This window comes from Tympanuchus pallidicinctus, unplaced genomic scaffold (genome assembly GCF_026119805.1).
Source record: "Tympanuchus pallidicinctus isolate F22 unplaced genomic scaffold, pur_lepc_1.0 scaffold3, whole genome shotgun sequence".
Taxonomy (NCBI): Eukaryota; Metazoa; Chordata; class Aves; order Galliformes; family Phasianidae; genus Tympanuchus; species Tympanuchus pallidicinctus.
Window position 1 is genome coordinate 92253981 of NW_026294747.1, and position 20303 is coordinate 92274283.

The 20303-nt window shown below is 40.0% G+C and overlaps 2 protein-coding genes across 8 annotated transcripts in view; one reads left to right on the forward strand and one right to left on the reverse strand.

Annotated features, from left to right (window-relative positions):
- Positions 1 to 183: 183 nt before the first annotated feature.
- BTD (biotinidase) lies at positions 184 to 20230 on the forward strand. Of its 6 annotated transcripts, none has more exons than XM_052695614.1 (5): positions 232 to 602; positions 4448 to 4682; positions 6184 to 6333; positions 8139 to 14003; positions 17011 to 20230. In XM_052695614.1, exons 1-4 carry the CDS (start codon positions 574 to 576, stop codon positions 9321 to 9323), a joined length of 1599 nt encoding a protein of 532 aa, XP_052551574.1. In that variant the 5' UTR covers positions 232 to 573; the 3' UTR covers positions 9324 to 14003; positions 17011 to 20230. The 6 variants fall into 6 exon arrangements, with proteins under 6 accessions (XP_052551579.1, XP_052551574.1, XP_052551575.1 ...); XM_052695615.1 differs by having other exon boundaries at positions 8139 to 9506; XM_052695617.1 differs by lacking the exon at positions 17011 to 20230 and having other exon boundaries at positions 8139 to 9506; positions 13851 to 15040.
- The window catches only part of ANKRD28 (ankyrin repeat domain 28), a 105638-nt gene continuing 100149 nt past the window's right edge, over positions 14815 to 20303 (reverse strand). For both annotated transcript variants that reach the window (XM_052695607.1, XM_052695606.1), the window contains exons 27-28: positions 19182 to 19273; positions 14815 to 16842 (exon numbers count right to left, since the gene is read on the reverse strand). In XM_052695607.1, the coding sequence (XP_052551567.1) occupies positions 16556 to 16842; positions 19182 to 19273 (379 nt within the window). In that variant the 3' untranslated portion in view covers positions 14815 to 16555. The remainder of the gene's footprint in view (positions 16843 to 19181; positions 19274 to 20303) is intronic.

Consider the following 20303-nt stretch of genomic DNA (forward strand, 5'->3'; position numbering starts at 1 on the left):
CTCTCACCCAGCGGGCGAGCGGTGAGAGGGCTTCTATTGGCTAGAGCAGGCACCCAATCAGAGGGCGGGAGACGGCCGCCGTCGCGCGCGGCCGTGCCGGCAGGGGGCGACTGCAGCGCGTCGCGTGCGCGACCGTTAAACGGCAGCGCCAAGGGGCGGAGCTGAGCTGTGGCGCGGAGCGGAGGACAGGTGGGTTGGGGTGCGGGGCTCCCCGTTGCCGTGCTCGTGAGGAGAAGCGTAGGTATAGAGCGAGGCCCTGCTTGGTGTGCCCTGCTCACCGCGTAACCGGTGCTACCGGCTTCGTACGGTCCTGCATTGATGCGGCGTGCTCTACCGGTGCTGCCGTCCCGGCTTGCTGGGGCCCAGCATGGCCGCGCTGAGCGGCCTTGGGTAAAAGGCAAGAAGCCAGAGCGAGGTTACGTAACCTGTTACCTACGGAACGAACGCTTAGCAGGAATGGAAGCGGGAGGCGTGCTTACACCGAGCTGTGACAGCGTTGCGTTGCCAAAAGAAAAACACCATAAAAACACATAATTAAGTGTTAAGAGACGGCAGGGGATTCAAAATCAGCGGATGGGAGGAGTCAGTGGGGAAAGAAAAAGGTTAGTGGGAGATCGGTCACTTCTTTAGATCCACGTTTGTGTGCTTGTGTAGCTACGTGGGGGCTGCTCTGAAAGTAGTGCCTCCTATTTTACGATGTTGCCCAGCGATATCAGAGGTGGATGTTGGTGGTATGGCAGCAGAAGTTGAGCTTTCCCACCAATATTCCATTCCATGTTGTTGCCATGTGACAGATGGCAGCACAGGGGCAGCCTGACGAATAGAATGTGACATGGAAGTGTGGATGAAGTGAAGGCGTGGAATTGAGCTCCTCCATGCAGGAAAAATGGCACCCATTGACACTGATCAGTGCTTGTTGAACATTTTTAGAGACCAACCAGTGGATGCAAGCATGGTGATGCAGTGCTGGTGTGTTTCAGCAGCAGGTCACTGTAAGTTATTATTCTGTTAACTTCTGTGTCTCAAAGCTTGCTGGGGACACAGATGGACTTGCCTCTACTGGTGGAGACTTTATTCAGCATGGCATGCAGACTCTTGTTCATCACTGTTGAGAATGCACTGCTTGTGGTGATGACTGTGTTGAAAAAAGTGTTTTGTGGTGTTTTTTTTGTTTTTTTTTTGTTTTTGTTTTTTTTTTTCCTAGCTAATAATCTACTCAAATAATTTTAATGTGCTCTTTGTTGTATGGAAATGAATAGGAGGCATTACTTTTGGAGCAACCTATGCGTGAACATCGGCAACATTGCATAACTTGTGAGCATAATTTAACTGAAAAAAATACTTTTATTTCTTAGCAAAGTCAGTACCTTGCCTGGTAGTTATCACTGCTACTACGGCTTACCAGGCATTTGCTGTTATTCACTTAAGAGGACTTGGATGAGTGCTGCTTCACAGTCTGTTAGATTCCTCTAATTATAAAAGAGCTGAGAAGCAGAGTGTACATTGCTTTGCTCTGTGCATAGATCCCTGTGTGTTGAGAGTTGGCAAACTGGTAAGTTTCCAAAGTCATTGTAGAACTGGTGTCTGGGTGCTGCACTTTCTCACTGCTGAGAGTGATGGTTCTGATAGATTTAATAGAAAAGCATCTCATGCTGTAACCAGGGGAAACATTGTTATGAATTAGCATCTGAACTTAAACAGCAGCCTTCCTACCTTTTGTGTATAGTGCTGTAATGAATATACTGCAACTGCGTGCTGGTAATACTGCTACGAAATAGCTGCAGGTGGGTTTGTAAGGTGATCATACTGAAGCACAGCTGCCAGGCAAGAGATTGTGTAAATTACAGGAGTGGGGAAAAGAAAAAAAATCATAAAGCATTTTGGGTTATTAATTTTTTTTTTTTTTTTTGAGTTGTGACTCAGGTGAGCTGACAGCTCTGTAGGTCCTAATCCTCTCTTAAGGGAAAGGATTTGTTAGATAGCATAGTGTTTTCCATTAGGGGAATAAAAAATATTTCACCAGTAAGCCCGGAGAATTCTCATTTTTCAGCCATGGTTTATTTTCTGGTTGTTGGAAACATTTGAGATACCGACGTGAACCCCTTCTTTTTTGATGCCCTGTTAATGTTCTGTGTCGGTATGTTTGGCTTATAAGACATATCTAATACACTGCAATTCAATCCTGTGTTCTGAAACTCTGCAAGTTTGTCCATTGCTAGTAGAGAAAAATTCTAATTACATCTTAGTTGACAGCTTTGTTAAGGAATGGCTGATGTGAACCCATTCCTGTCCTAAATAGGCATTTTGGCTCTGAAGGGATGCCAGATAGAAAAGATAGTTTTGTCACTGAAGTCCAACAGTGTGTTTATTTTCATTGGCTTCCATAACAGTGAAAGGCTTTCTCTCTACTACTCCCTGCTACTGCTTTATATGTTTTCTTGCACCTGGGTATTGCTAAATGCTGATCAGATTTCATTAGGAGAGTTGAGCAGGACAAAGCTGGAGCCTCAGGTTTTGATGTCACTCCCCCTAAGTACTCCTTTCCTTGAGGAGTGCATTGTAGAATAGCGAGAGGAACTTACTGTACATTGCTGTCAGAACTATTCATATAAATGGAGTATTCTTAACACAACTGTTTCCAGAGATGCCTGTGCTGTATTCTATTTTTATGCTGCTTTAGGTAACTTGAAGTTCACTGCTGAAGTCATGTATGTATGGGCACACAGTCAAAGGTCAAGAAAAACAAACGTAACGTTGAGCTTAGAGGCATTGAATTGCTAAGTCACACCTGGACCCTGACAGGCATTACTGCATACTAGAATGTTTTCGTTACGCAAACAAATCTGTTGCCTAATCACAAAGGTTTTGGTTTCCACGTCCTACACAGGTTGTGTTGCTCTCAAACGAGCTTGTGGAAATGACCAGGTGGTTTAAATTAAAATGTTACTTAGCAAATGCTTTCTGAATGGATTCCTGCACACTTCAAATTGCTCACTGCTGAATACTGGTCAAGTTGGTATTTAGGAAAAATGAGGGGAAAAAAAACAAAGAAAGAAAGAAAAACTATACCAGTATTGAGAATTGATTATCACCTACCTTTCATTCTGGAATTGAAGCTAGTGTGTCTGCACTTCCTTTTTTTAAGTAGAAAACTACTTTTGATGTGACATGAATAAGAATAAAAGTGGGAGTAGTTTAAGATTGGTCTCTGTTTCCATTGAACTCCTCCCAGTGAGAGCTAGAGAAAGCTTGTCATATTTGCTTTGGAACGGTCAGGGTGCTGTGGGTCACAGGGATTGAAAAACACAGTATTTTAGCACATTCTTTCCTGGTTTAGTGTTACCAAAAAAGAAATACATCTAAAAAGTTGGTAATTGATCTTGAATACTGGAGGCCATTGTTATCTAACATCAGCACATCTCTCCTTAGTGCTCTTTCACCTTTGGTGATATCCAACATTTAATTTCTTAATGCTACTTAACACAGGTAACAAATACTGAACTCTCATTAATCTTATGTATAAGTACAGGATGCAGTCAGGGTGTCAAAAAGGCTACATGGGGAGCCCATATCAGAGAGGGTGCCCCAGCCTTCCAGGTTGTGTAATTCTTCATTTGTTTCTGCTGCTCAGCCTCTGGAGTTTGGAGCATAAAGGGATTTCTCCAGTGTGTTCTTTTTAAGGAAGCTGCTTTTGAGGTCTGGGGAATCAAACCAGTGGGAAAAGAATTAAATCTAAGAAAAGCTCAGTAACGCAATTTTTTTTGCATTTTGTTTGTATTCTTGCTTTGTTGTTGTTACCTGAAAGTGTGTTACCTTACCTGTCTGCACTGTGCAGGAGGAACGTGGATCTGAATTGCACTCAGCGTTTTTATAGATGTTGGAAAAAAGCCAAATGAATCTATTTATCACATGTGCAGAGCTAGAATAAAATGAAAATTTGGAATCCATCAGGACAGCGATTCCTGTGATAGAAAAACAGATAAATGCAGTAGTTTCAAATTTTTTTTTGGCAGTTATCTAAATGGTAAAATGGTATATGCTGTTACTTGTCTCCTAAATACAGCGTTCAAGTCATTTTAGGAATTGCTACTTGTAAACCACCACCCTTACCAGCTGGGGGAGGAAGTGCACATTTGTGAGCTGCTTGTAGCTTTTCCCAGAGATATTTTGTTACGTGGTGCAATAGATCTATAGACAAACAAGAACTAAAGGGAGATCAAGCAAGGAGACAGCGCAACTATACATGTAGCAAAAAGCAGTTAGAATGAAGTTCTGTCAATACACATTATGCACGTCTTTGGTCAGGAATTTGAAAACAACACGCTCAGTTCAAACACTGCAGAGTCTCAGTTACAGTCCATATTTAATATTAAATTTAAATTCCTGGCACGAGTTGTCACTGAAGCTTCCCCTCCCCTCCACACCTGTTTGGGTTTTTTTGCTCTAGATTTATGGCACACAACATGGTGGATCTGTGCTGGAAGCTGTCTGTCTGCTTTTTCTGCTATCAAGTTGTCTCAGGAAGAGTTAAGCAGGAGGCACGTTACGTGGCTGCTGTGTACGAACATGAGTCCATCCTGAGTCCTAACCCAACAGCCCCCACTGATCGACGGTCTGCGCTGGAACTCATGGGCAGAAACCTGGACATCTATGACCAGCAAGTAGCGGCTGCTGCAAGACAGGTAGTGGCTCAGCAGCAGTTGTGTGTGTCCTGTGTATATATACAGTAAGTGCTATTTGAGGATAAGCTTTCACGTTTGTGTTCCCAGGCAACTACAGCCATATTTATATACATAAGTATGGTCTGTTTTTTCAGACATTCTGACCTGCCAGCAGCTCTGAAAAAAATGAAGCCAATTAGCAGCTTGTCTGACTTGAGTTATTCCAAGCTTGGAAAAATGTACCTATAGCTATTTAGTATAGGGAAATTAATTTTCTATTTTAATCTGGATACCCAGCTCCTTTCTGTTTTCTTCAATGGAATGTTTTTATTAAAAGAGTGTTTTCTGTCTTTGGCTTTGGTTTTATTCCAGCACTCTCAATGGAAATTCCTGCATGTTTCTAAATACCGAAGTTTAATGCCTTGGAAATGAATGTTCCACCATTAACAGCTTTGTGGAAGTAAAGTTTTCCATTCCTTTCCCCTTCCCTCTGTGGGCTGGTACTCAGTCTAAATATATTCCGAGGAGAAAGAGTGGTATTTCTGGCAGTTCTTATGCACAGCCTCCTTTCCTCCTGATGAAGTCTCAGTGTGGTTCTAGCCCAGAGGAAATAGTCTCTACTGTCCCTATGCAGAGAAGAAATGACTTGCAAGTTACACAAGTTATACAAATCTTTTTTTTTTTTTTTTTTTTTTTTTTTTTTAAACAGAACAACTACCAGTTTTGCATAACTTCAGGATGTGGATTTTTTTGTTTTTGTTTGAGAAATTCAGGTTATGAGGCCTTGCAGTCCAGAAGCACGATAGCTATTTTAATGCAGTTCTGTATTTGAGATGACATAAATGATCCCAAAGCAGTAGCAAAGGTAGCACATTTGAAAGGACTTGTGAGAAGTCGTGGGGATGTGAGTGACTGATGCTCTGTCTGATTTAAAAAGCATTCATATTTTTTAATAAGGACAGCTGTCCCACAGTTTTAGGCAGCACCAGCCTAGAACTGCGATGGCTGCATGGCTGCTAAAGCATGTACTGCTTCCATAGTCAAATTGTTTCTGAAAACTACTGCCAGTGCCCTCTCCAACCCTACACACCTAACTGAGGCTGTGCTCAAGTTGTGCTGCACCTTTGATGCAGTTGCTGCATATTTGATGCAGATACTGCACCTCTGATAGACCTCATCCACAAATGGCATAGTTCTGGAAACAAGTCTTTAACCTGAATGATAATATTCTCATGACTATTCTATGACTATTTCTCTATTTCAGGAGAATGCAAATAACACCAAATCAGTTATTTCTCAAGGTAAAGTTAGGAGTCAGGTTAAATGAGTTTGTTTCTTAAGCACAGTTACATTTACTATGTTTGTTAAAGAAAGGATGTTTTCAAACAGCATTCAAATCAAAACCTAATTGAGTCACCTTAACTTTCCTTAGCTCTCTTTAGCCAAAATATTGCCTTTTTTTCATTTCATACTTAGGTTGGTTTTGCTATTCCTACAAAACATGCCTTTGTTTTACACACAGGGAGCACAGATCATTGTTTTTCCTGAAGATGGAATCCACGGCTTCAACTTCACAAGAAGATCAATTTATCCTTACTTAGACTTTGTTCCGCATTCTGACTCTGTGAAGTGGAATCCATGCAGAGAGAAGTATTTGTTCAGTGACACAGAGGTAAATATAGGAACGTTTTCTGTAGAGAAGGGGAATAACTAAAAGCTACTTTTGTGCTGCAAGTGCACAAATCTAGTTTTGCTTAGGGAATTAAAAAAGAACTGTAACAACTCCTAGTCACCGGATTGTTTTAATGGACTCTGTTCATGCTGATTTCATTCTTAGAAAACTTTGGTTAGATATATGGAAGAAGTTCAGCTTGTTTATGAGTCTTATTGGCTTTTAAACTCCCTCTCCCCAACCTATGAAAGGGCACTCTAATAAGATACATCACTAGTAGTTTGGGATTTTGACTGTTGTTGTCATTTCTGATGCCTCCTTGTTACTCTGTTAGTCCAAGCATTCTGTGGGTGCAATGACTTCAGAACATTCTGACTCATTTAACTGTGTATGAATTGATTTGCTCATGAAACAGGAAAGGACCTGCAATAGAAGCCACAGTTCAACATAGGTGGTATGTAATTACAGAGGAGGTGATCTGCAAATTGCAGAAATAGTATTTTCATCTACTTTTCTGGATCTAATGTTGAAGTAACTGTGCCATGCTTAGGAATACAAGCTATTTATTCCTCTAATGTTAACAGTAATCAATACACTGAAACTAAGTAGTTATTTATGTGCCTGCTAAGATAGCAGAGTTTGGGTTTAAACAATGCAGTGGTAAATTCTGGCCTACTCTGGCCTATTGGTCGTTATTGCTGATATCGTACACGAGCAAGCAAAAGCTTAGTTTGACATTCAGGTCCTTGGTTTGCAGTACTGGAAGGCTCTGGATTTTGTTGCAGTTAACCCAGGTTCAGTACCCTTGCTAATGCTAATGCACATTCTCATTTCAGTATAACTGCAGAAAATCACATCAAAAATGTTCTGAAGCTGTAAGTTTTCGATAAACACATAGCTTTACAGGAGTAGCCCACCATTGTGGGAAAAGCTATAAAAAATATCTGCACAGTCTGAGTGAAGGTGGCTGATAGATCTGAATGGTACAGTGCTATGGAGAGAAATCCCAAGTGCTCTGGGCCTCAGAAGCCACTAAACTGTGTTGTTCCTGAGCGATACACTCACCTTCTCAGCAACACTATGTAGTGTAGGGGTAAACCTTGGGAAAATGATTTCAGTTCTAATGAATTATTTGTACTTGTTCAGATTTAGCTTCAAATAGCTGCACTGTGGTGCTTCAGGTCGGGCAGTCACACCTTCAAAGAAAATAAATGGCAGTTAATATACAGCTTTCTCTGGGCTGGAGGAAACGTGCCAACAGTACAGCCTGCAACGTTCAGTATTTCTGTTCTGCAACTGAGCAAAAAGCATTTACATCTCTGCTTCTGGGGGTTGTAGCTAGTAATTTTTAAAAATAAGTTCAGAATAAAAATACTGGAGTAGTTGCAGGAACAAACTGCTGCAGGTGCAAATAATCAGTATCAGAAATATGCTTTTCTAAAGCTGCATGCAAATCAGCTACACTGTCTGCTCAAAGGTTTCAGTTGTCTTACGGTGTTTTAAAGCCACTGATGTTCCAAGCAACGGCCAGAAGCTACTGAAAATTAAAGCCCTTAAAGTGGTGAGATTTATGTATTTACTTACTTTGCAGGAAATAAAAATTAGATAATTTTTCAATTGGTATTTGAAGTACTTTTTGGTCTAGAAAACAATGATTTCCATTATCTTTCATCATAAAGATGTCATTATGTTTACATTTTACAGATAAATTTAAGTGTATATACATTCCAGTTGCAAATAGTAATTTGAAAAGCATTAAATATATTGCTGAAGTAAAACTTCCTCTCCATTTTCTGGTTCTGTAGGTTCTTCAACGTCTGAGCTGCATGGCACTGAAGAACAAAATATTCCTGGTGGCAAACTTAGGAACTAAGCAACCCTGTGAGCACACAGATCCTCACTGTCCACGTGATGGAAGATACCAGTTCAATACCAACGTGGTGTTCAACGATGCTGGTACACTGGTAGCCACGTACCGTAAACACAATCTGTATTTTGAATATGCTTTTGATACCCCTCCAGAGCCTGACTACCAGCTCTTTGATACCCCTTTTGCTGGCAAGTTTGGTATGTTTACTTGCTTTGACATACTCTTCTTTGAGCCAGCAGTGAATCTAATCAGACAGTACAGTGTAAAACAGATTGTCTATCCGACTGCCTGGATGAACCAGCTCCCACTCCTGTCTGCTGTAGAATTTCAACAAGCTTTTGCAACAGCTTTCAGTGTCAATATTTTAGCAGCTAATATCCACCACCCTACCCTGGGCATGACAGGGAGTGGCATATACACTCCTGTCAAATCATTTATCTACCACAACATGGACAGTTACGGTGGCAAGCTCATAGTAGCAGAAATTCCCGTCATTAGCACAGATTACAAAACTGATTTGGAGCATAATGAAAGATTCAGAGAGAACGTGCATCATTCATGCACTACTTCTACAAGTACCTCAGGGGATGACCAGGTTTGCTTTACGGAAGGACAGGAGGCCCATGGCAAAGTATCAGAAAAAGGAAACCAACAGTCGCCTCCCCTGTTCTATGCAGAAATGATGTATGACAATTTTACTTTTGTTCCTGTATGGGCGGAAAAAGGAGAACTTCAGGTTTGTGCCAATACTCTTTGTTGCTACTTAAATTATAAGAGAGATGTTTTAACTGATGAATTATACGCTTTGGGAGTTTTTGACGGGCTCCACACAGTGAATGGCATTTACTACGTCCAGGCCTGTGCATTAGTGAAGTGTGGAGGTCTCAGCTTTAGCACTTGTGGGCAGGAGGTTACACATGCCACTGCTCTGATAGATTTCCAGCTATGGGGAAATATGAGTACTCCTTATATCTTTCCTTTGCTGCTGACGTCTGGTATTACCTTGGACTTTGCTGATCACATGGGCTGGAAAAACAACCACTATTTCCTAAGCAAAAATAGAACTACTAATGGCCTACTGACAGCTGCTCTGTATGGACGATGGTATGAAAAGGACTAGCACAGATATTTAACTGCATCAGATTTTCAGAGTCTATATCTTACCAGGAACTGTTGAACAGCTGTACTTCAGAATCTTCAGGTATGTTTGTTACATGACTGTCTAATAGATTCTACATTTGAAATGATGACCAAAGAGACTACAAACCAAGCTTGTACCTTGGGAGCTTACGTCTTTCCACAAGTAAGTGAATTGCCTTGCAAGTCTAAAGGCTTGTTACAGTGTGTTTGAGATACCTTATATTAGGAAAATAATCTCATTTCAACAGAATTTGCCTCTTTTAATTTAGTTGTTTGGTTCTCTGGAGTTCTGGTGGGAGTGGAAATGAAAGAAGTAGAAAACCATTAAAAAGGGGAAAAAAAAGTAGGAAAGGGAATGGCATTGATTACACAAATATATGCAAGAAAATAGATGCATATACCTTGATAGCATCAGGTTCTGATTTCTGGTTAGAGTGCTAAGGTTTTTTCCTTACTCTCACTCCCTTCCCCCGGCTCCCATCTGAAATCTTTACAATTTATTGGCTACTTGCTCAGTGAGTTATTTCTTACTTTTAATAGTAACTAAGCAAGCGTTACCACTGTGAACATTTGTGGAACAACAGTCTGGGAAGGAGTGTATCAACTGCTACACTGAAACACTAGCCTTCATGAAGGCATAATTTCCATGCTCCTGTGCAAGATGTTTAAATAAAGCTCAACAACGAATCAGCAACTATGTTAGGTACTACTTTAGTACTCTGACTTTCCCATTTTTAAAGAGAAGTCATTGCATGCCTGTTTTGACTTTGAGACAATTCAAACATTGTAAATTCATTCAGTAAGAGCTGTGAAAAGCAGATAATGAATTGTGGGACAGTAGGGTTTCTACATAAACTGTGTACCAGGTGGCAGTTCCTGCTGCTGAAACACAGCATTCTTTCCACAGCCATAGCTAGATTGGATGCTATAAATACTGTCATGCAACGACAAACTATTACTGCAGTGGAGATGCTTGCAAAAGGATGTTTAAAGGATATTATTTTGGCCTTAAAATTAAAGAAAATAATTTCTTCTGAACCATTACAATTTTGGGGATCTCATAGGCCATTATGACTTCATCCGTGTAAGAGCTGTTAAGTAACTGACTAATAAACACAATTGCTCCTTTGGGGCATCCTTGTCTTCCAGGTGCTAAATCTGTTGTCCTAGTTGCTGGGAGGAGCTGTGAACAGGAGATGTGTAGTTCTCAGTTTGGCTGAGGCAGTTCCAAAATGTGTTCAAACTCAAAGAACTGCAGCAAGAAGTGTATTATACTGCTCAATAATCTGCTTTGGACAAATTCACTTTCAGGTTTCATAAAGGATAATAGTCATACCATTTTCTGAAAAAGGGAGAAGCCCTTAGGAAAGCTGAAGGTCACACAGGCAGAAGAAACATACCCATATGACCATCATTTCCCTTCAATGGATATAAACAGTTTTAGTGAAGCTTCCTAAATGTTTTCTCTCTGGGAGGGAAATCAAAACAGAAAGAGTGGACTTTCTGCCATACGAAAAACAGATCTTAAATCAAGAACAGCTTTAAATCAACAGATTATGTTTAATGTGCTCAGGATGTGGAAGATGTTTGTACTGCGACAAAAGAAACAATGTGAGAAGGAGTAAGGAATGCTGTCTGTGAGGCGTCTTGATACTGCTGAGGGAGATCAGCAAATCAGAAAAGCCCTGGCCAGCTAGGAGTAACAGCACACAAGCCAGAAGTATTAGGGGCTTCTGTATAAGGGATCTGGTGCTGAGTTATCCAGGTAGTTGTGAGGATATCTGAATATGCTGAAAGCATCTGCCAGAAAATACAGCAAAGAAAGCGTCACGAACAGGACTTTGGAGTTCAGTTCCTGAGAGGCATGTGAACAGGTTCAGAATGTCAGAAACTGGTAATGGAGTGGGACAAGCAGTTCAGAACAAAGATCTTCAGAACACACAGAGTTGGTGCAAGCTTGTACAAGTAGACCTTTACAGGGAGATGACTAGGTTAAAGTGACTGAGCAGCAAGAGGCTGCTGCAACCACCACAGAACAGAGGTGCAAAGCCTCGTGTGGCTTGACGCAGCCTTGCCCAGGCTGGGGCCTTTCTTGTAGTATTTAATTAATACCCTGGCATCACAGAAAGCCCAAGAGGAGCTTGAATAATGGACGTTTGGCAGGGAAGAGGAGATAAATAAGAGGGAATGAAACATTACATTTTGCTTTAAAACTGTTACAGTGTCTGAGGCTGAGACATCAGTGTCAGTCCTTCCAAGCTGCGATGCAGTGAGAAGAAAAACCTGTACATTTGTCACTGAAAAGGCTTGGAAGCAAGGGCTTCTTTTGTTCTGTTGTGAATTGGAAGAGCTAAATTTCTGATTACTGCTACTGCAATTTTAACTTACAAGAGAATGTAAGGTGTTTTTAAATGTTTAATGAGATTAATGACTTTAAGACAGCTTGAAAGATTCCTCAGGTTCCGTATTATTCAACCATGTTCACAGTTACATGGTGAAATACTGCAATACTCAGCTTGAAAAGTGTTAAAATGCAGTACAAGAAGACAGGGAATTCAGTTTCCCATGGTATACAGTGAGTATGGAAGCACTGATAATTTAGATACTACTTTGTTTGAAGTAAAGCATCAATGCTACAAAATCAGGATGCCAGGTTGGAAAGAGTTCCATCAAGTGAGAGATGAGTCAAAACAGGAAAAACAAAATCACGCTGCAGTTTGGGGATGTTAGTCAAGGCTAACTTTGCTCCCTAGGGAAAAAAAGCAAGGCATTTTGCTGAGCTTCAGATGACTGAAACAGCTGAAAGACTCTTCCCAACGGCTGAAATCTCAGTTTTTCTTTCAGTAGGTAGGTAAGGATGTGTGGAACAGAGTAAGGGCCCACCTGTAGGACTGTACATGACAGCAGGTACTGTTTTCTTAAGAACAACCAGTTGTTTTGACACTTTAAATGGATACATCTGGTTCCTTCCTTAACAATCTTCAAAATATATGGATATTATAGTGAGAAGGACTACATGAAAATAAAGCCAAAGCTTCATCTTAACAAGGGAAATCAACAGATCTGTATTACATCTATATTTAGAATCTCTGGTTTAAGTCTGTAAAGACCAAGGTTTTGTAAATCTTACCTTGTCCAATTCACGCAGTTGTCACAGCTACTGACTTACAAAGCGTTTTATTCCTAAACTGGAAGAATCTTTCTTCAACCATCCATCAACTTCTGCAGCATACTAAAGGAAAAGGAAGTTGTCACCAGTCATTAGAGATTACTGCAAGCAGCCATAATTACCAGTTATCTCAGATTTAAGAATTTATATGAATTCACTGGATAAACTTCAAGAATTTCAATACTTGCTGTTTGTCAACTGATCTTAAAATGTACTTAATGGAGTTTAAATACAGATCTATGGAAATCGTGTTCAAAGTACTTGTTAGCACTCGATAAAAGCCATTCACTCCAAAGATAATACTCTGAATCTAGTCTGGATAGTTCAGGGAGTATCATCATCACAGATGAACACTTTTAAAGCAAAAAACACAGTGGCCTTTGCATGGAGAAGTGACTGAGTACCACCAACAGTCAGAGTGGACAAAGCGGGGAGTGAGGAGAGCATTCCTGCAGGCAGGGAACCCTACAGCCCTCCCTCCCCTCCCTGCTGTACACCACTGAGCGAAGAGCATGCCCGCCACTTCTGCAGAACTGCTGCTTCTTTTAACATAGCTTTCTGCTTTTAAGATGTGAACCTCACTCTTCCAAATATGGAGTTAGGATTACAAGCTCCCCTGACACATCTGGCACTGCTAAAATGTTTAATCGCGTGTTTAGTCGTGGAACTTCTCACAACTATCTGCTCTCAATGGTATTCACTTCTGCTTAGAAGGTTTTACTGAGCACTCAAACTAGAATATAAACAGAAAACGATATCTGGATTATTACAATATTTCTTGCTTTTAAATGGACAGAATCTTTGGGAAGACAGGAAGCTAATTCATTCTTAAAAACATGATCACAGGTCTGAAGAACCTATGAATGTTATCAGTGAGACATAACACAACAGCTTTGGGTTTTTTAGTACCCTTTTTTCAGATGTTAACTGGAGCAAAATTTTATATGGTTGTTTTGGAGGAATCCAGGTGCTGGATAAGTAATAAGTAGTAAGAAGAAATAATGGAGCAGGAGGAAGACTTTAGACAATGTTACAAGGAAAAACTTCATTACAGAAGGGTCACTCCTTAAAGAGAGGAAAAAGGACAACAACAAAAAAAAAAGGAAGAAAAAAGATGAACTCTTGATTGTGTCAGGATCAGGCACACCAACACAGCACTCTACGAAAACAAGTTACTCAGCCCAGTAAGTTCTGTGCTAACTTGGCATTTTCTACTGCATAACGTTTATCCTGAGAACTGAATAACCCATAAAACACAGCAGCAGCCAGAGTGCACAGAAAGCTGATCAGAGCTGGTTGTTGTCACTACCGAAGTCCCTTCATTTTTTTTCCCCCTAGCATAAAAAGGGTTTATTTTATCCCACTACATTGAATCAGTGATCCAGCTGAGTCCTGCTCTTTTCTGGTGAAAACTCAAGACGTTGTTTGGATGTAGGGAAAAAAGAAGAGGATGCAGTACCATTTTCTGGAAAGCAGCAGACTTCCATTCAGGTATGAAGATTAAAAAAACCCGAGGACACCGCCTGCAGGCAGTGTTGTTTTACAGAACCAAGGAACCTTCTGTTTCTTGACCTCTCATTAGGAAAGCAGACGAGCAGTGAGTTTTTTAAACAAACTTTGTTCCATTTTAGGAATCATTTTCTAGTAAGAATCCCACTTACCATTTACAAGGCACAACTGCTGTCCTGTCCATTAAGGAAATTCATGCAAACAGAGATATCCAGGCTCCCTGGGTAAACTCTAAATGATGAGACATACACACAACTCTGAATTCCTAAACAGAGTTTACAACTTGTAGGAAAAATCAAACATCTTAAAAACTTCATTACAGAAACATCTAACTGTTACCTTCCCAATAGCGCAGGTGCTGCTTGCCATTCTGATACAAGTGAGGATGCATGGTTCCATGCTGTTTCAACCCCGGTATTTAGATAGATGGAGTGAATCTCAAAACAGACCAACACGGACCCAAAATGTCGGTCACTCCCACAGAGTACTTTGAGAGACCAGAGGGAAGCAAACAGAGGTCACCATCACCCTGAAGTCATCTAATTCTGTTCCGAGACAAACACTGCATATGCAAACAACAAACACAGGCACAAATGGTTAAGAAAGGGGTACTTAGAAGAAAGCCTAGAGGAGTAATTAATAATCTAACATTTAGGGTTACCTGAAATTCCAGTAGCTCACCTTCCGTTTAGGATTACAAAGCCTTTGGAAAGCAGATCTTATAAATTCTAACAGTTCAACAAAAGAGACTTTGCCATTAGTGCTTAATAGATACAAATAAATTATTCCTTAGTAGAACTCACATTTGGGTTTTATTATATTCCGTAAAATATACAAGAATCTTGAAGTACTGAAAGAGTGCAGGTAAATACAGTATTCAAGCAGTCACTATTTCTATGTACATGCTCATTAATTCTTCAAAAAAACCCACAAAATTATCAAACAGATCAAAATATTGTCCCGTGTTTCCACTTTATGTTCAGAAAACCAGCTGATAATTTACAATATCATAAAGATTTCCAGTTTCACAATACAAAAAGGATAAAAAGGAAATTTGAATCGGTTTGCAGTAATTTATTTGTACTTTACCAGGACACGCAAGGATTCCTTGCACGTACATAAGCCATTTCACTTGAAAAGTAACAGTTGTAGTTAAAGCAGAGCCAAATAAAGTAAATATGCATATTTAACAATGAGACTTCAGCTTGCTTATGTCACTTTTTCATTCTTCAGGCAATTAAAAAAATGCAGTAGTCTGTTATAAATAAAAAAGATAAAAATCTTCAGGTGAGGCTGAACTACATTAGGGGACCTGCTTCTGCTGTTCATTTCTAAATGGAGCACAACAAAGATACACAGCTCTTCCCACAGACCAGACACTGTACTTCTTTCTAATAGGGAAATATACTTTTAAATTCACCTCCCCCCGCCCCGGCAACTCCAGGATTCAAAAAAAAAAGAAAAAAAAGAAGTGCTAGGGATTTACAATTCCACCTTCACGTGCAATCTTTTCGATGTAAGGAAGGGGGCCAATCGTTGCCAAGAACTCTCAGTCCCAGTTCTGGGGTTATGGAGACATTTCCATTCTCTTTATGCAGTTTCATAGTTTCCAAGTTACATATTTTAAATAAAAAAAAAAAATCTCAATTCAAACCACCAAAGTTTAACAGTCTAAACCTGTGCAACAATGTTTCCCTCCCCCATCTCCCACCCTTCCCTTGTTTATTACACTGTACATTTTTCACCCTGACTTCACCTTGTTAGCTGGTTTAGTTTTAGTATTAGAAAAGTACGACAAGTTCCATTTTCATGTTGTCAAAAAGAAAAAGAAAACAAAACTTAAACATAAATCTGCTTTCTTTCATGGTACATTTAATAGTGCTGGAAGGTTTTTAGATGGTAAACAAAAAGAAAAAAGTCAACACTTAAAACCAAATCTCAGCTTCTTTCCCAGAAGTAATTAAGGTTTGGTTAAAACAACTTTTCAAAGAATCTATTCCAGTTTCCACAACAATGTATTTAATTAAAAAAAAACAAAAACAAAAACAACCTTTTAAGTTATTTGGTCCTTTGGCAGTTTGCAGCACAAACAATGCCTACTGTACCAAACGCTTTTATTGCCTTCAAAATGATTTTCGTTTTATTGACAATATTTAAATCTAGTATCCTCTGTGTTGTACAACAGTGTCGTTCATTTACATCAGCGAGGGTGCCCAGTCTGCAGAAGTTACTCCTGGCACCAGAAACAGACCGGTAGAACAGTTAAATAAAGCAGTTTTGACATTCTTCAAATTTTTTTTTGCCACGGTTTCCAAGAATTTATTCCAGAATTTCTGCTTCGTCTGCAAAATATGCTCTTAAAAATCCTTCCAGAGTCTCATGGATTTTGTTTTGTTTTATGCAACCACAATAAAAAGCATCTTCCAAAGGTCGGTCCTCTTTTTGCATTCAAATTCCAACAGCTTTTTTCAAAAGCCCAGATGTGACGACTTCCAGCATTAGGGGTCACTCTTCAGCCCTACGAAATGCAGCGTTCAATAGGTCTCGGAATCTGAGTCATTGAGTTCATCTTCTTCTGTATAGGGGTAGCCATCCTCCCTGCCAATATTGTTGAAAGTACAGTAAGAGCTATGATCACTCCTCATGATTGGCAAGGAATCGAAGGTGACAGTTTTAGAGGTGTTGGTGTAATGATTAATGGCATTGAACGTGAGGGAAGGCAATGCGCTGCTTGATGAAACGGGCATCATCGTGGCCAGGATGAGCGCGAGGCAGTCGGCCACATCCTTGTTGGGTGCACAGGCCAGAGCTGGTGTGTAACCTGGGAGCAGAGAAAAACACAACAACAATGTACAAATTTGCTCAAGGTCGTGTCATCTTTCAGCTGCAAAAACATTTCATTTTACTTAGTTCCACACTGTTTGAAAAGGGCCATAAAATTAAATACATCATAAGGTTTTTTGTTTTGTTCGTTTGTTTGTTTTTACAGCTTTCAGTTACAAATGCGTCCCAGAAGTCAGAGTTCTTTGGAACAGAGATGTCAGGGTTTTTTAAACAGTCAGATGTTCTCGGCCAACCACAAAGCCTGGTTCTGGAAACGGTGAGGAAGTCAACTGGCCAAGGGGATGGAACTAAGTGCGCTCACCAGAGAGTCACTGCAGAAACTACACAACATGAAATATTTCTTCACCCTGAAGCTTCCCTATCGCTGTCCATCACAGCATGAGCACAACTGCAGGTGACAGCTAATTCTGCTGAGCAGACAGACTAATGGCCATGTGCATTTCAGAGCCTGAAGTCCCACACTACTCCCACTTCACAGCTTGAAGGCGTACAGCATCTAAGTTACTTGTATGCATTTCGTAATGCACAGCGTTATGGTAAGCCACATGATAGGCTTCTATTCAGATACTTGGAAAGCATGAAAAATGAGATAATGCTTATTTTACCAGCAAGTATTGCAACCACTAAGGAATCACCTTCATTGCAGAAATGATCCAGGTCAGGTTTTAGGACACGGTTCAGAAATAGTTACCACGAGGTGAAAGCACACTGCACAGAATTTATAAACAGACAGGCCCCCGGTGGAAATTCATTGCGGCTAGGACATAAGCAAACAGCAAGCAAGAGACAGCCTCAACTATCAGCTCAGAGTCAACAGTGACAGTCTGCAGAAGCAGTGGAAGAAGTGGGTATTTCAGGTGTGTAAGACAATGCTCATTCACCTCTGGAACAGAGCATCCCACTTTGTCTTAAAAAAATAAAACTGAAGGTCAACAAAAAAACTTGTTTCTGTAAAAAAACAACCACAACTCTAAAGCCCAGAACTTACACTAATATTCAGGTTTAGCTCTTGAGCTTCCATAACTAGGAATGAAACACCATATTCTAGTTTTTTCCCTCGCTCTCTCTCACCTCAAAGTATTCATGGCTTTGTCTACACAGCGCTCTGAGCTGGGACATTCACCTCAGAGTATTCTCTATGAATACTCTCAAAGCTGCTCAAGATTTTATAAGCAATGTAATTGCTGTTAGAAAGAAATGCTAGGAACCATGGAGAGGAATTAGATTAGGTAGCACTGAGGAGTTGCCTTAAATTTAAAATATTAGCAGATTTAAAGAGAAGCGCAAACGTTAGTTAGATCCTCCAGCTGCCAGAGAACTTGACTTCTGTATGGACAACTATTATGTCAAAGATTCACCCAGCATGGCACTGATGGGCTGCACGTGACGAACCCACAGAAAACACAAATGATGTCTCCAGTTGGCATACTTGTGATGAGAAGCTGAAACTCAAAAAAAAGATGTTTCCCTGTATTTTCATTCTAGGGCGTTTCATTTAGCAGCTACCCTTTACCCTATTTCAGGGGAGGAATGATCCTTAAATCTCCCATGTCAATTTAAGCAGTGCAATTTGAGAAGCCCTGTAAAAGGAAAGTCACAGCAAACATCAAGGGAGGACAAGCTGTCCAAAAGGGAAATCTAGTTAGAACTATTAATCCTGTCTGAAAAAGACAAAAAAATCCCACAAAAATGTAACAAAACAAGAAAACAACCGCAAAAAAAAAACCCACAACAACCCCAAAACAGCTACTGCTTTTAGTTACAAGGCATACTGAAATCACAGATTTAATATGTGGAAATATGTAAATAAGAAGTCCGTAGGTCTCATGTACTTTTGTCCTTACAAGGTGTTTTTTAAAAATTCCATTACATTTTCTTACTCACGTGTGACAAAAAGCTCTAACGAGCCAGAAGCTCGAGACCCAGTAACAGATCTGTAATTCACACTCACTCTTAAAAGCCAACACCAATACATCTACCCCTGACAAAATGGGTGGCCATTCCATCCAGCTTAACAAGTGAAAGTTTTACTCTACCTTGACTATTATGTTTTTCTGTTTCCAATACACCCGTGTATTCACAGTACACACATTTTCAGACCATACACTTATACCAAATATTTCTACACCATGAGCTGCATTGTTCTGAAAACTTCCCTTCCCCTCTGCTAAAATGACCCATCATCAACATGCTGCTTTTTCTAGGGGGGAACCTACTGGAAGGTTCATATGAAATTTCCACACAGTTACTGCGTCCAGTGAGTTGAGTTTAAAAGCAGAGCTGCTTATGGGGAAACAAAGTTAAATTCATGCTTACCGTTTTCATCCACAGCAAGTACACTTGCTCCCTTTCCTAAGAGTTCTTGAACTACAACTGTTAGTCCATTTCGAGCAGCAACATGCAGAGGTCTGTGAAGACAAACAAACTGGTAGATAAACCTTAGACCAAAATGTAATACACAAGGCAGATAAAACGCATTGTGATGAATGATTACTGACATATTTTTACTTGTATGTTATTTACACATTACCAAATATAGGAGATACAAAGCGAAGATGGGAAAAACTAACAGAGCCAGTTTCTTGCTGCAGACAATCAAGACAGAAATAGTTCTGTATTTTTATTATTATTTTTTATTAGTGGAACCACATGTGAAGAAGTAGCTGCTGGAAATGATCCGCCTGCTTATGAGCTTCATCACAATAAAAAATCAGTCACCTATACTTTCCTGTTAATAAACCCTTCATTGAATGGTTTTAATAGATTGTGTCACATCTGAGATCTCTGTGTCACCAGCAATAATCATCAGAATACAAATATTGGTACATTATTTATTGCATATTAATGCTTCCAAGACACGCAGAAGCATTTCATCAATCTGCCTTCCAGAAACCACCACATTCCTTCGTGACCAGAGATGAAAAATTCAGACTGCATAAAGCAAGGAGAAAAACAAATTACTTTTGAAAACCTCAATCTATTAACCATGTCTTGTGTGGTGTCTTGATGTATCAAGGAAAGTGCAACTTTACCACACCTACTCTGATTATATCTTTTTAAAATGAAACAGTTTTCCAGAATCGATTCCCACTGGTTTAAAGAATCCTACCACCACTCTGCAGGACACAGAATAATCAGCTTCCTTCACTCTGCTTTCTCTTGCCTATCTCTCAGAATAGCTGCTAAGACTGTCGGGGTTTGAACATGGCAGATTCCGGAAGGGATGCAAGGCCAGAGAAATGTACAAATTACTTGGAAGTTTTGGTGTTTATTCTAAATGCTCTGTGTGATAACATTGCTAAAGGAATCCAAGAATTCATGTGGTGTAACTTAGCTACTTATCAGGTGTCAAGTATTGCCTACAACACAAATACTTTCTTCAAAAGGAAAAAAAAATAAAATGCAGAAAAGTTACAATATTGAATGGAAAACAAAGTC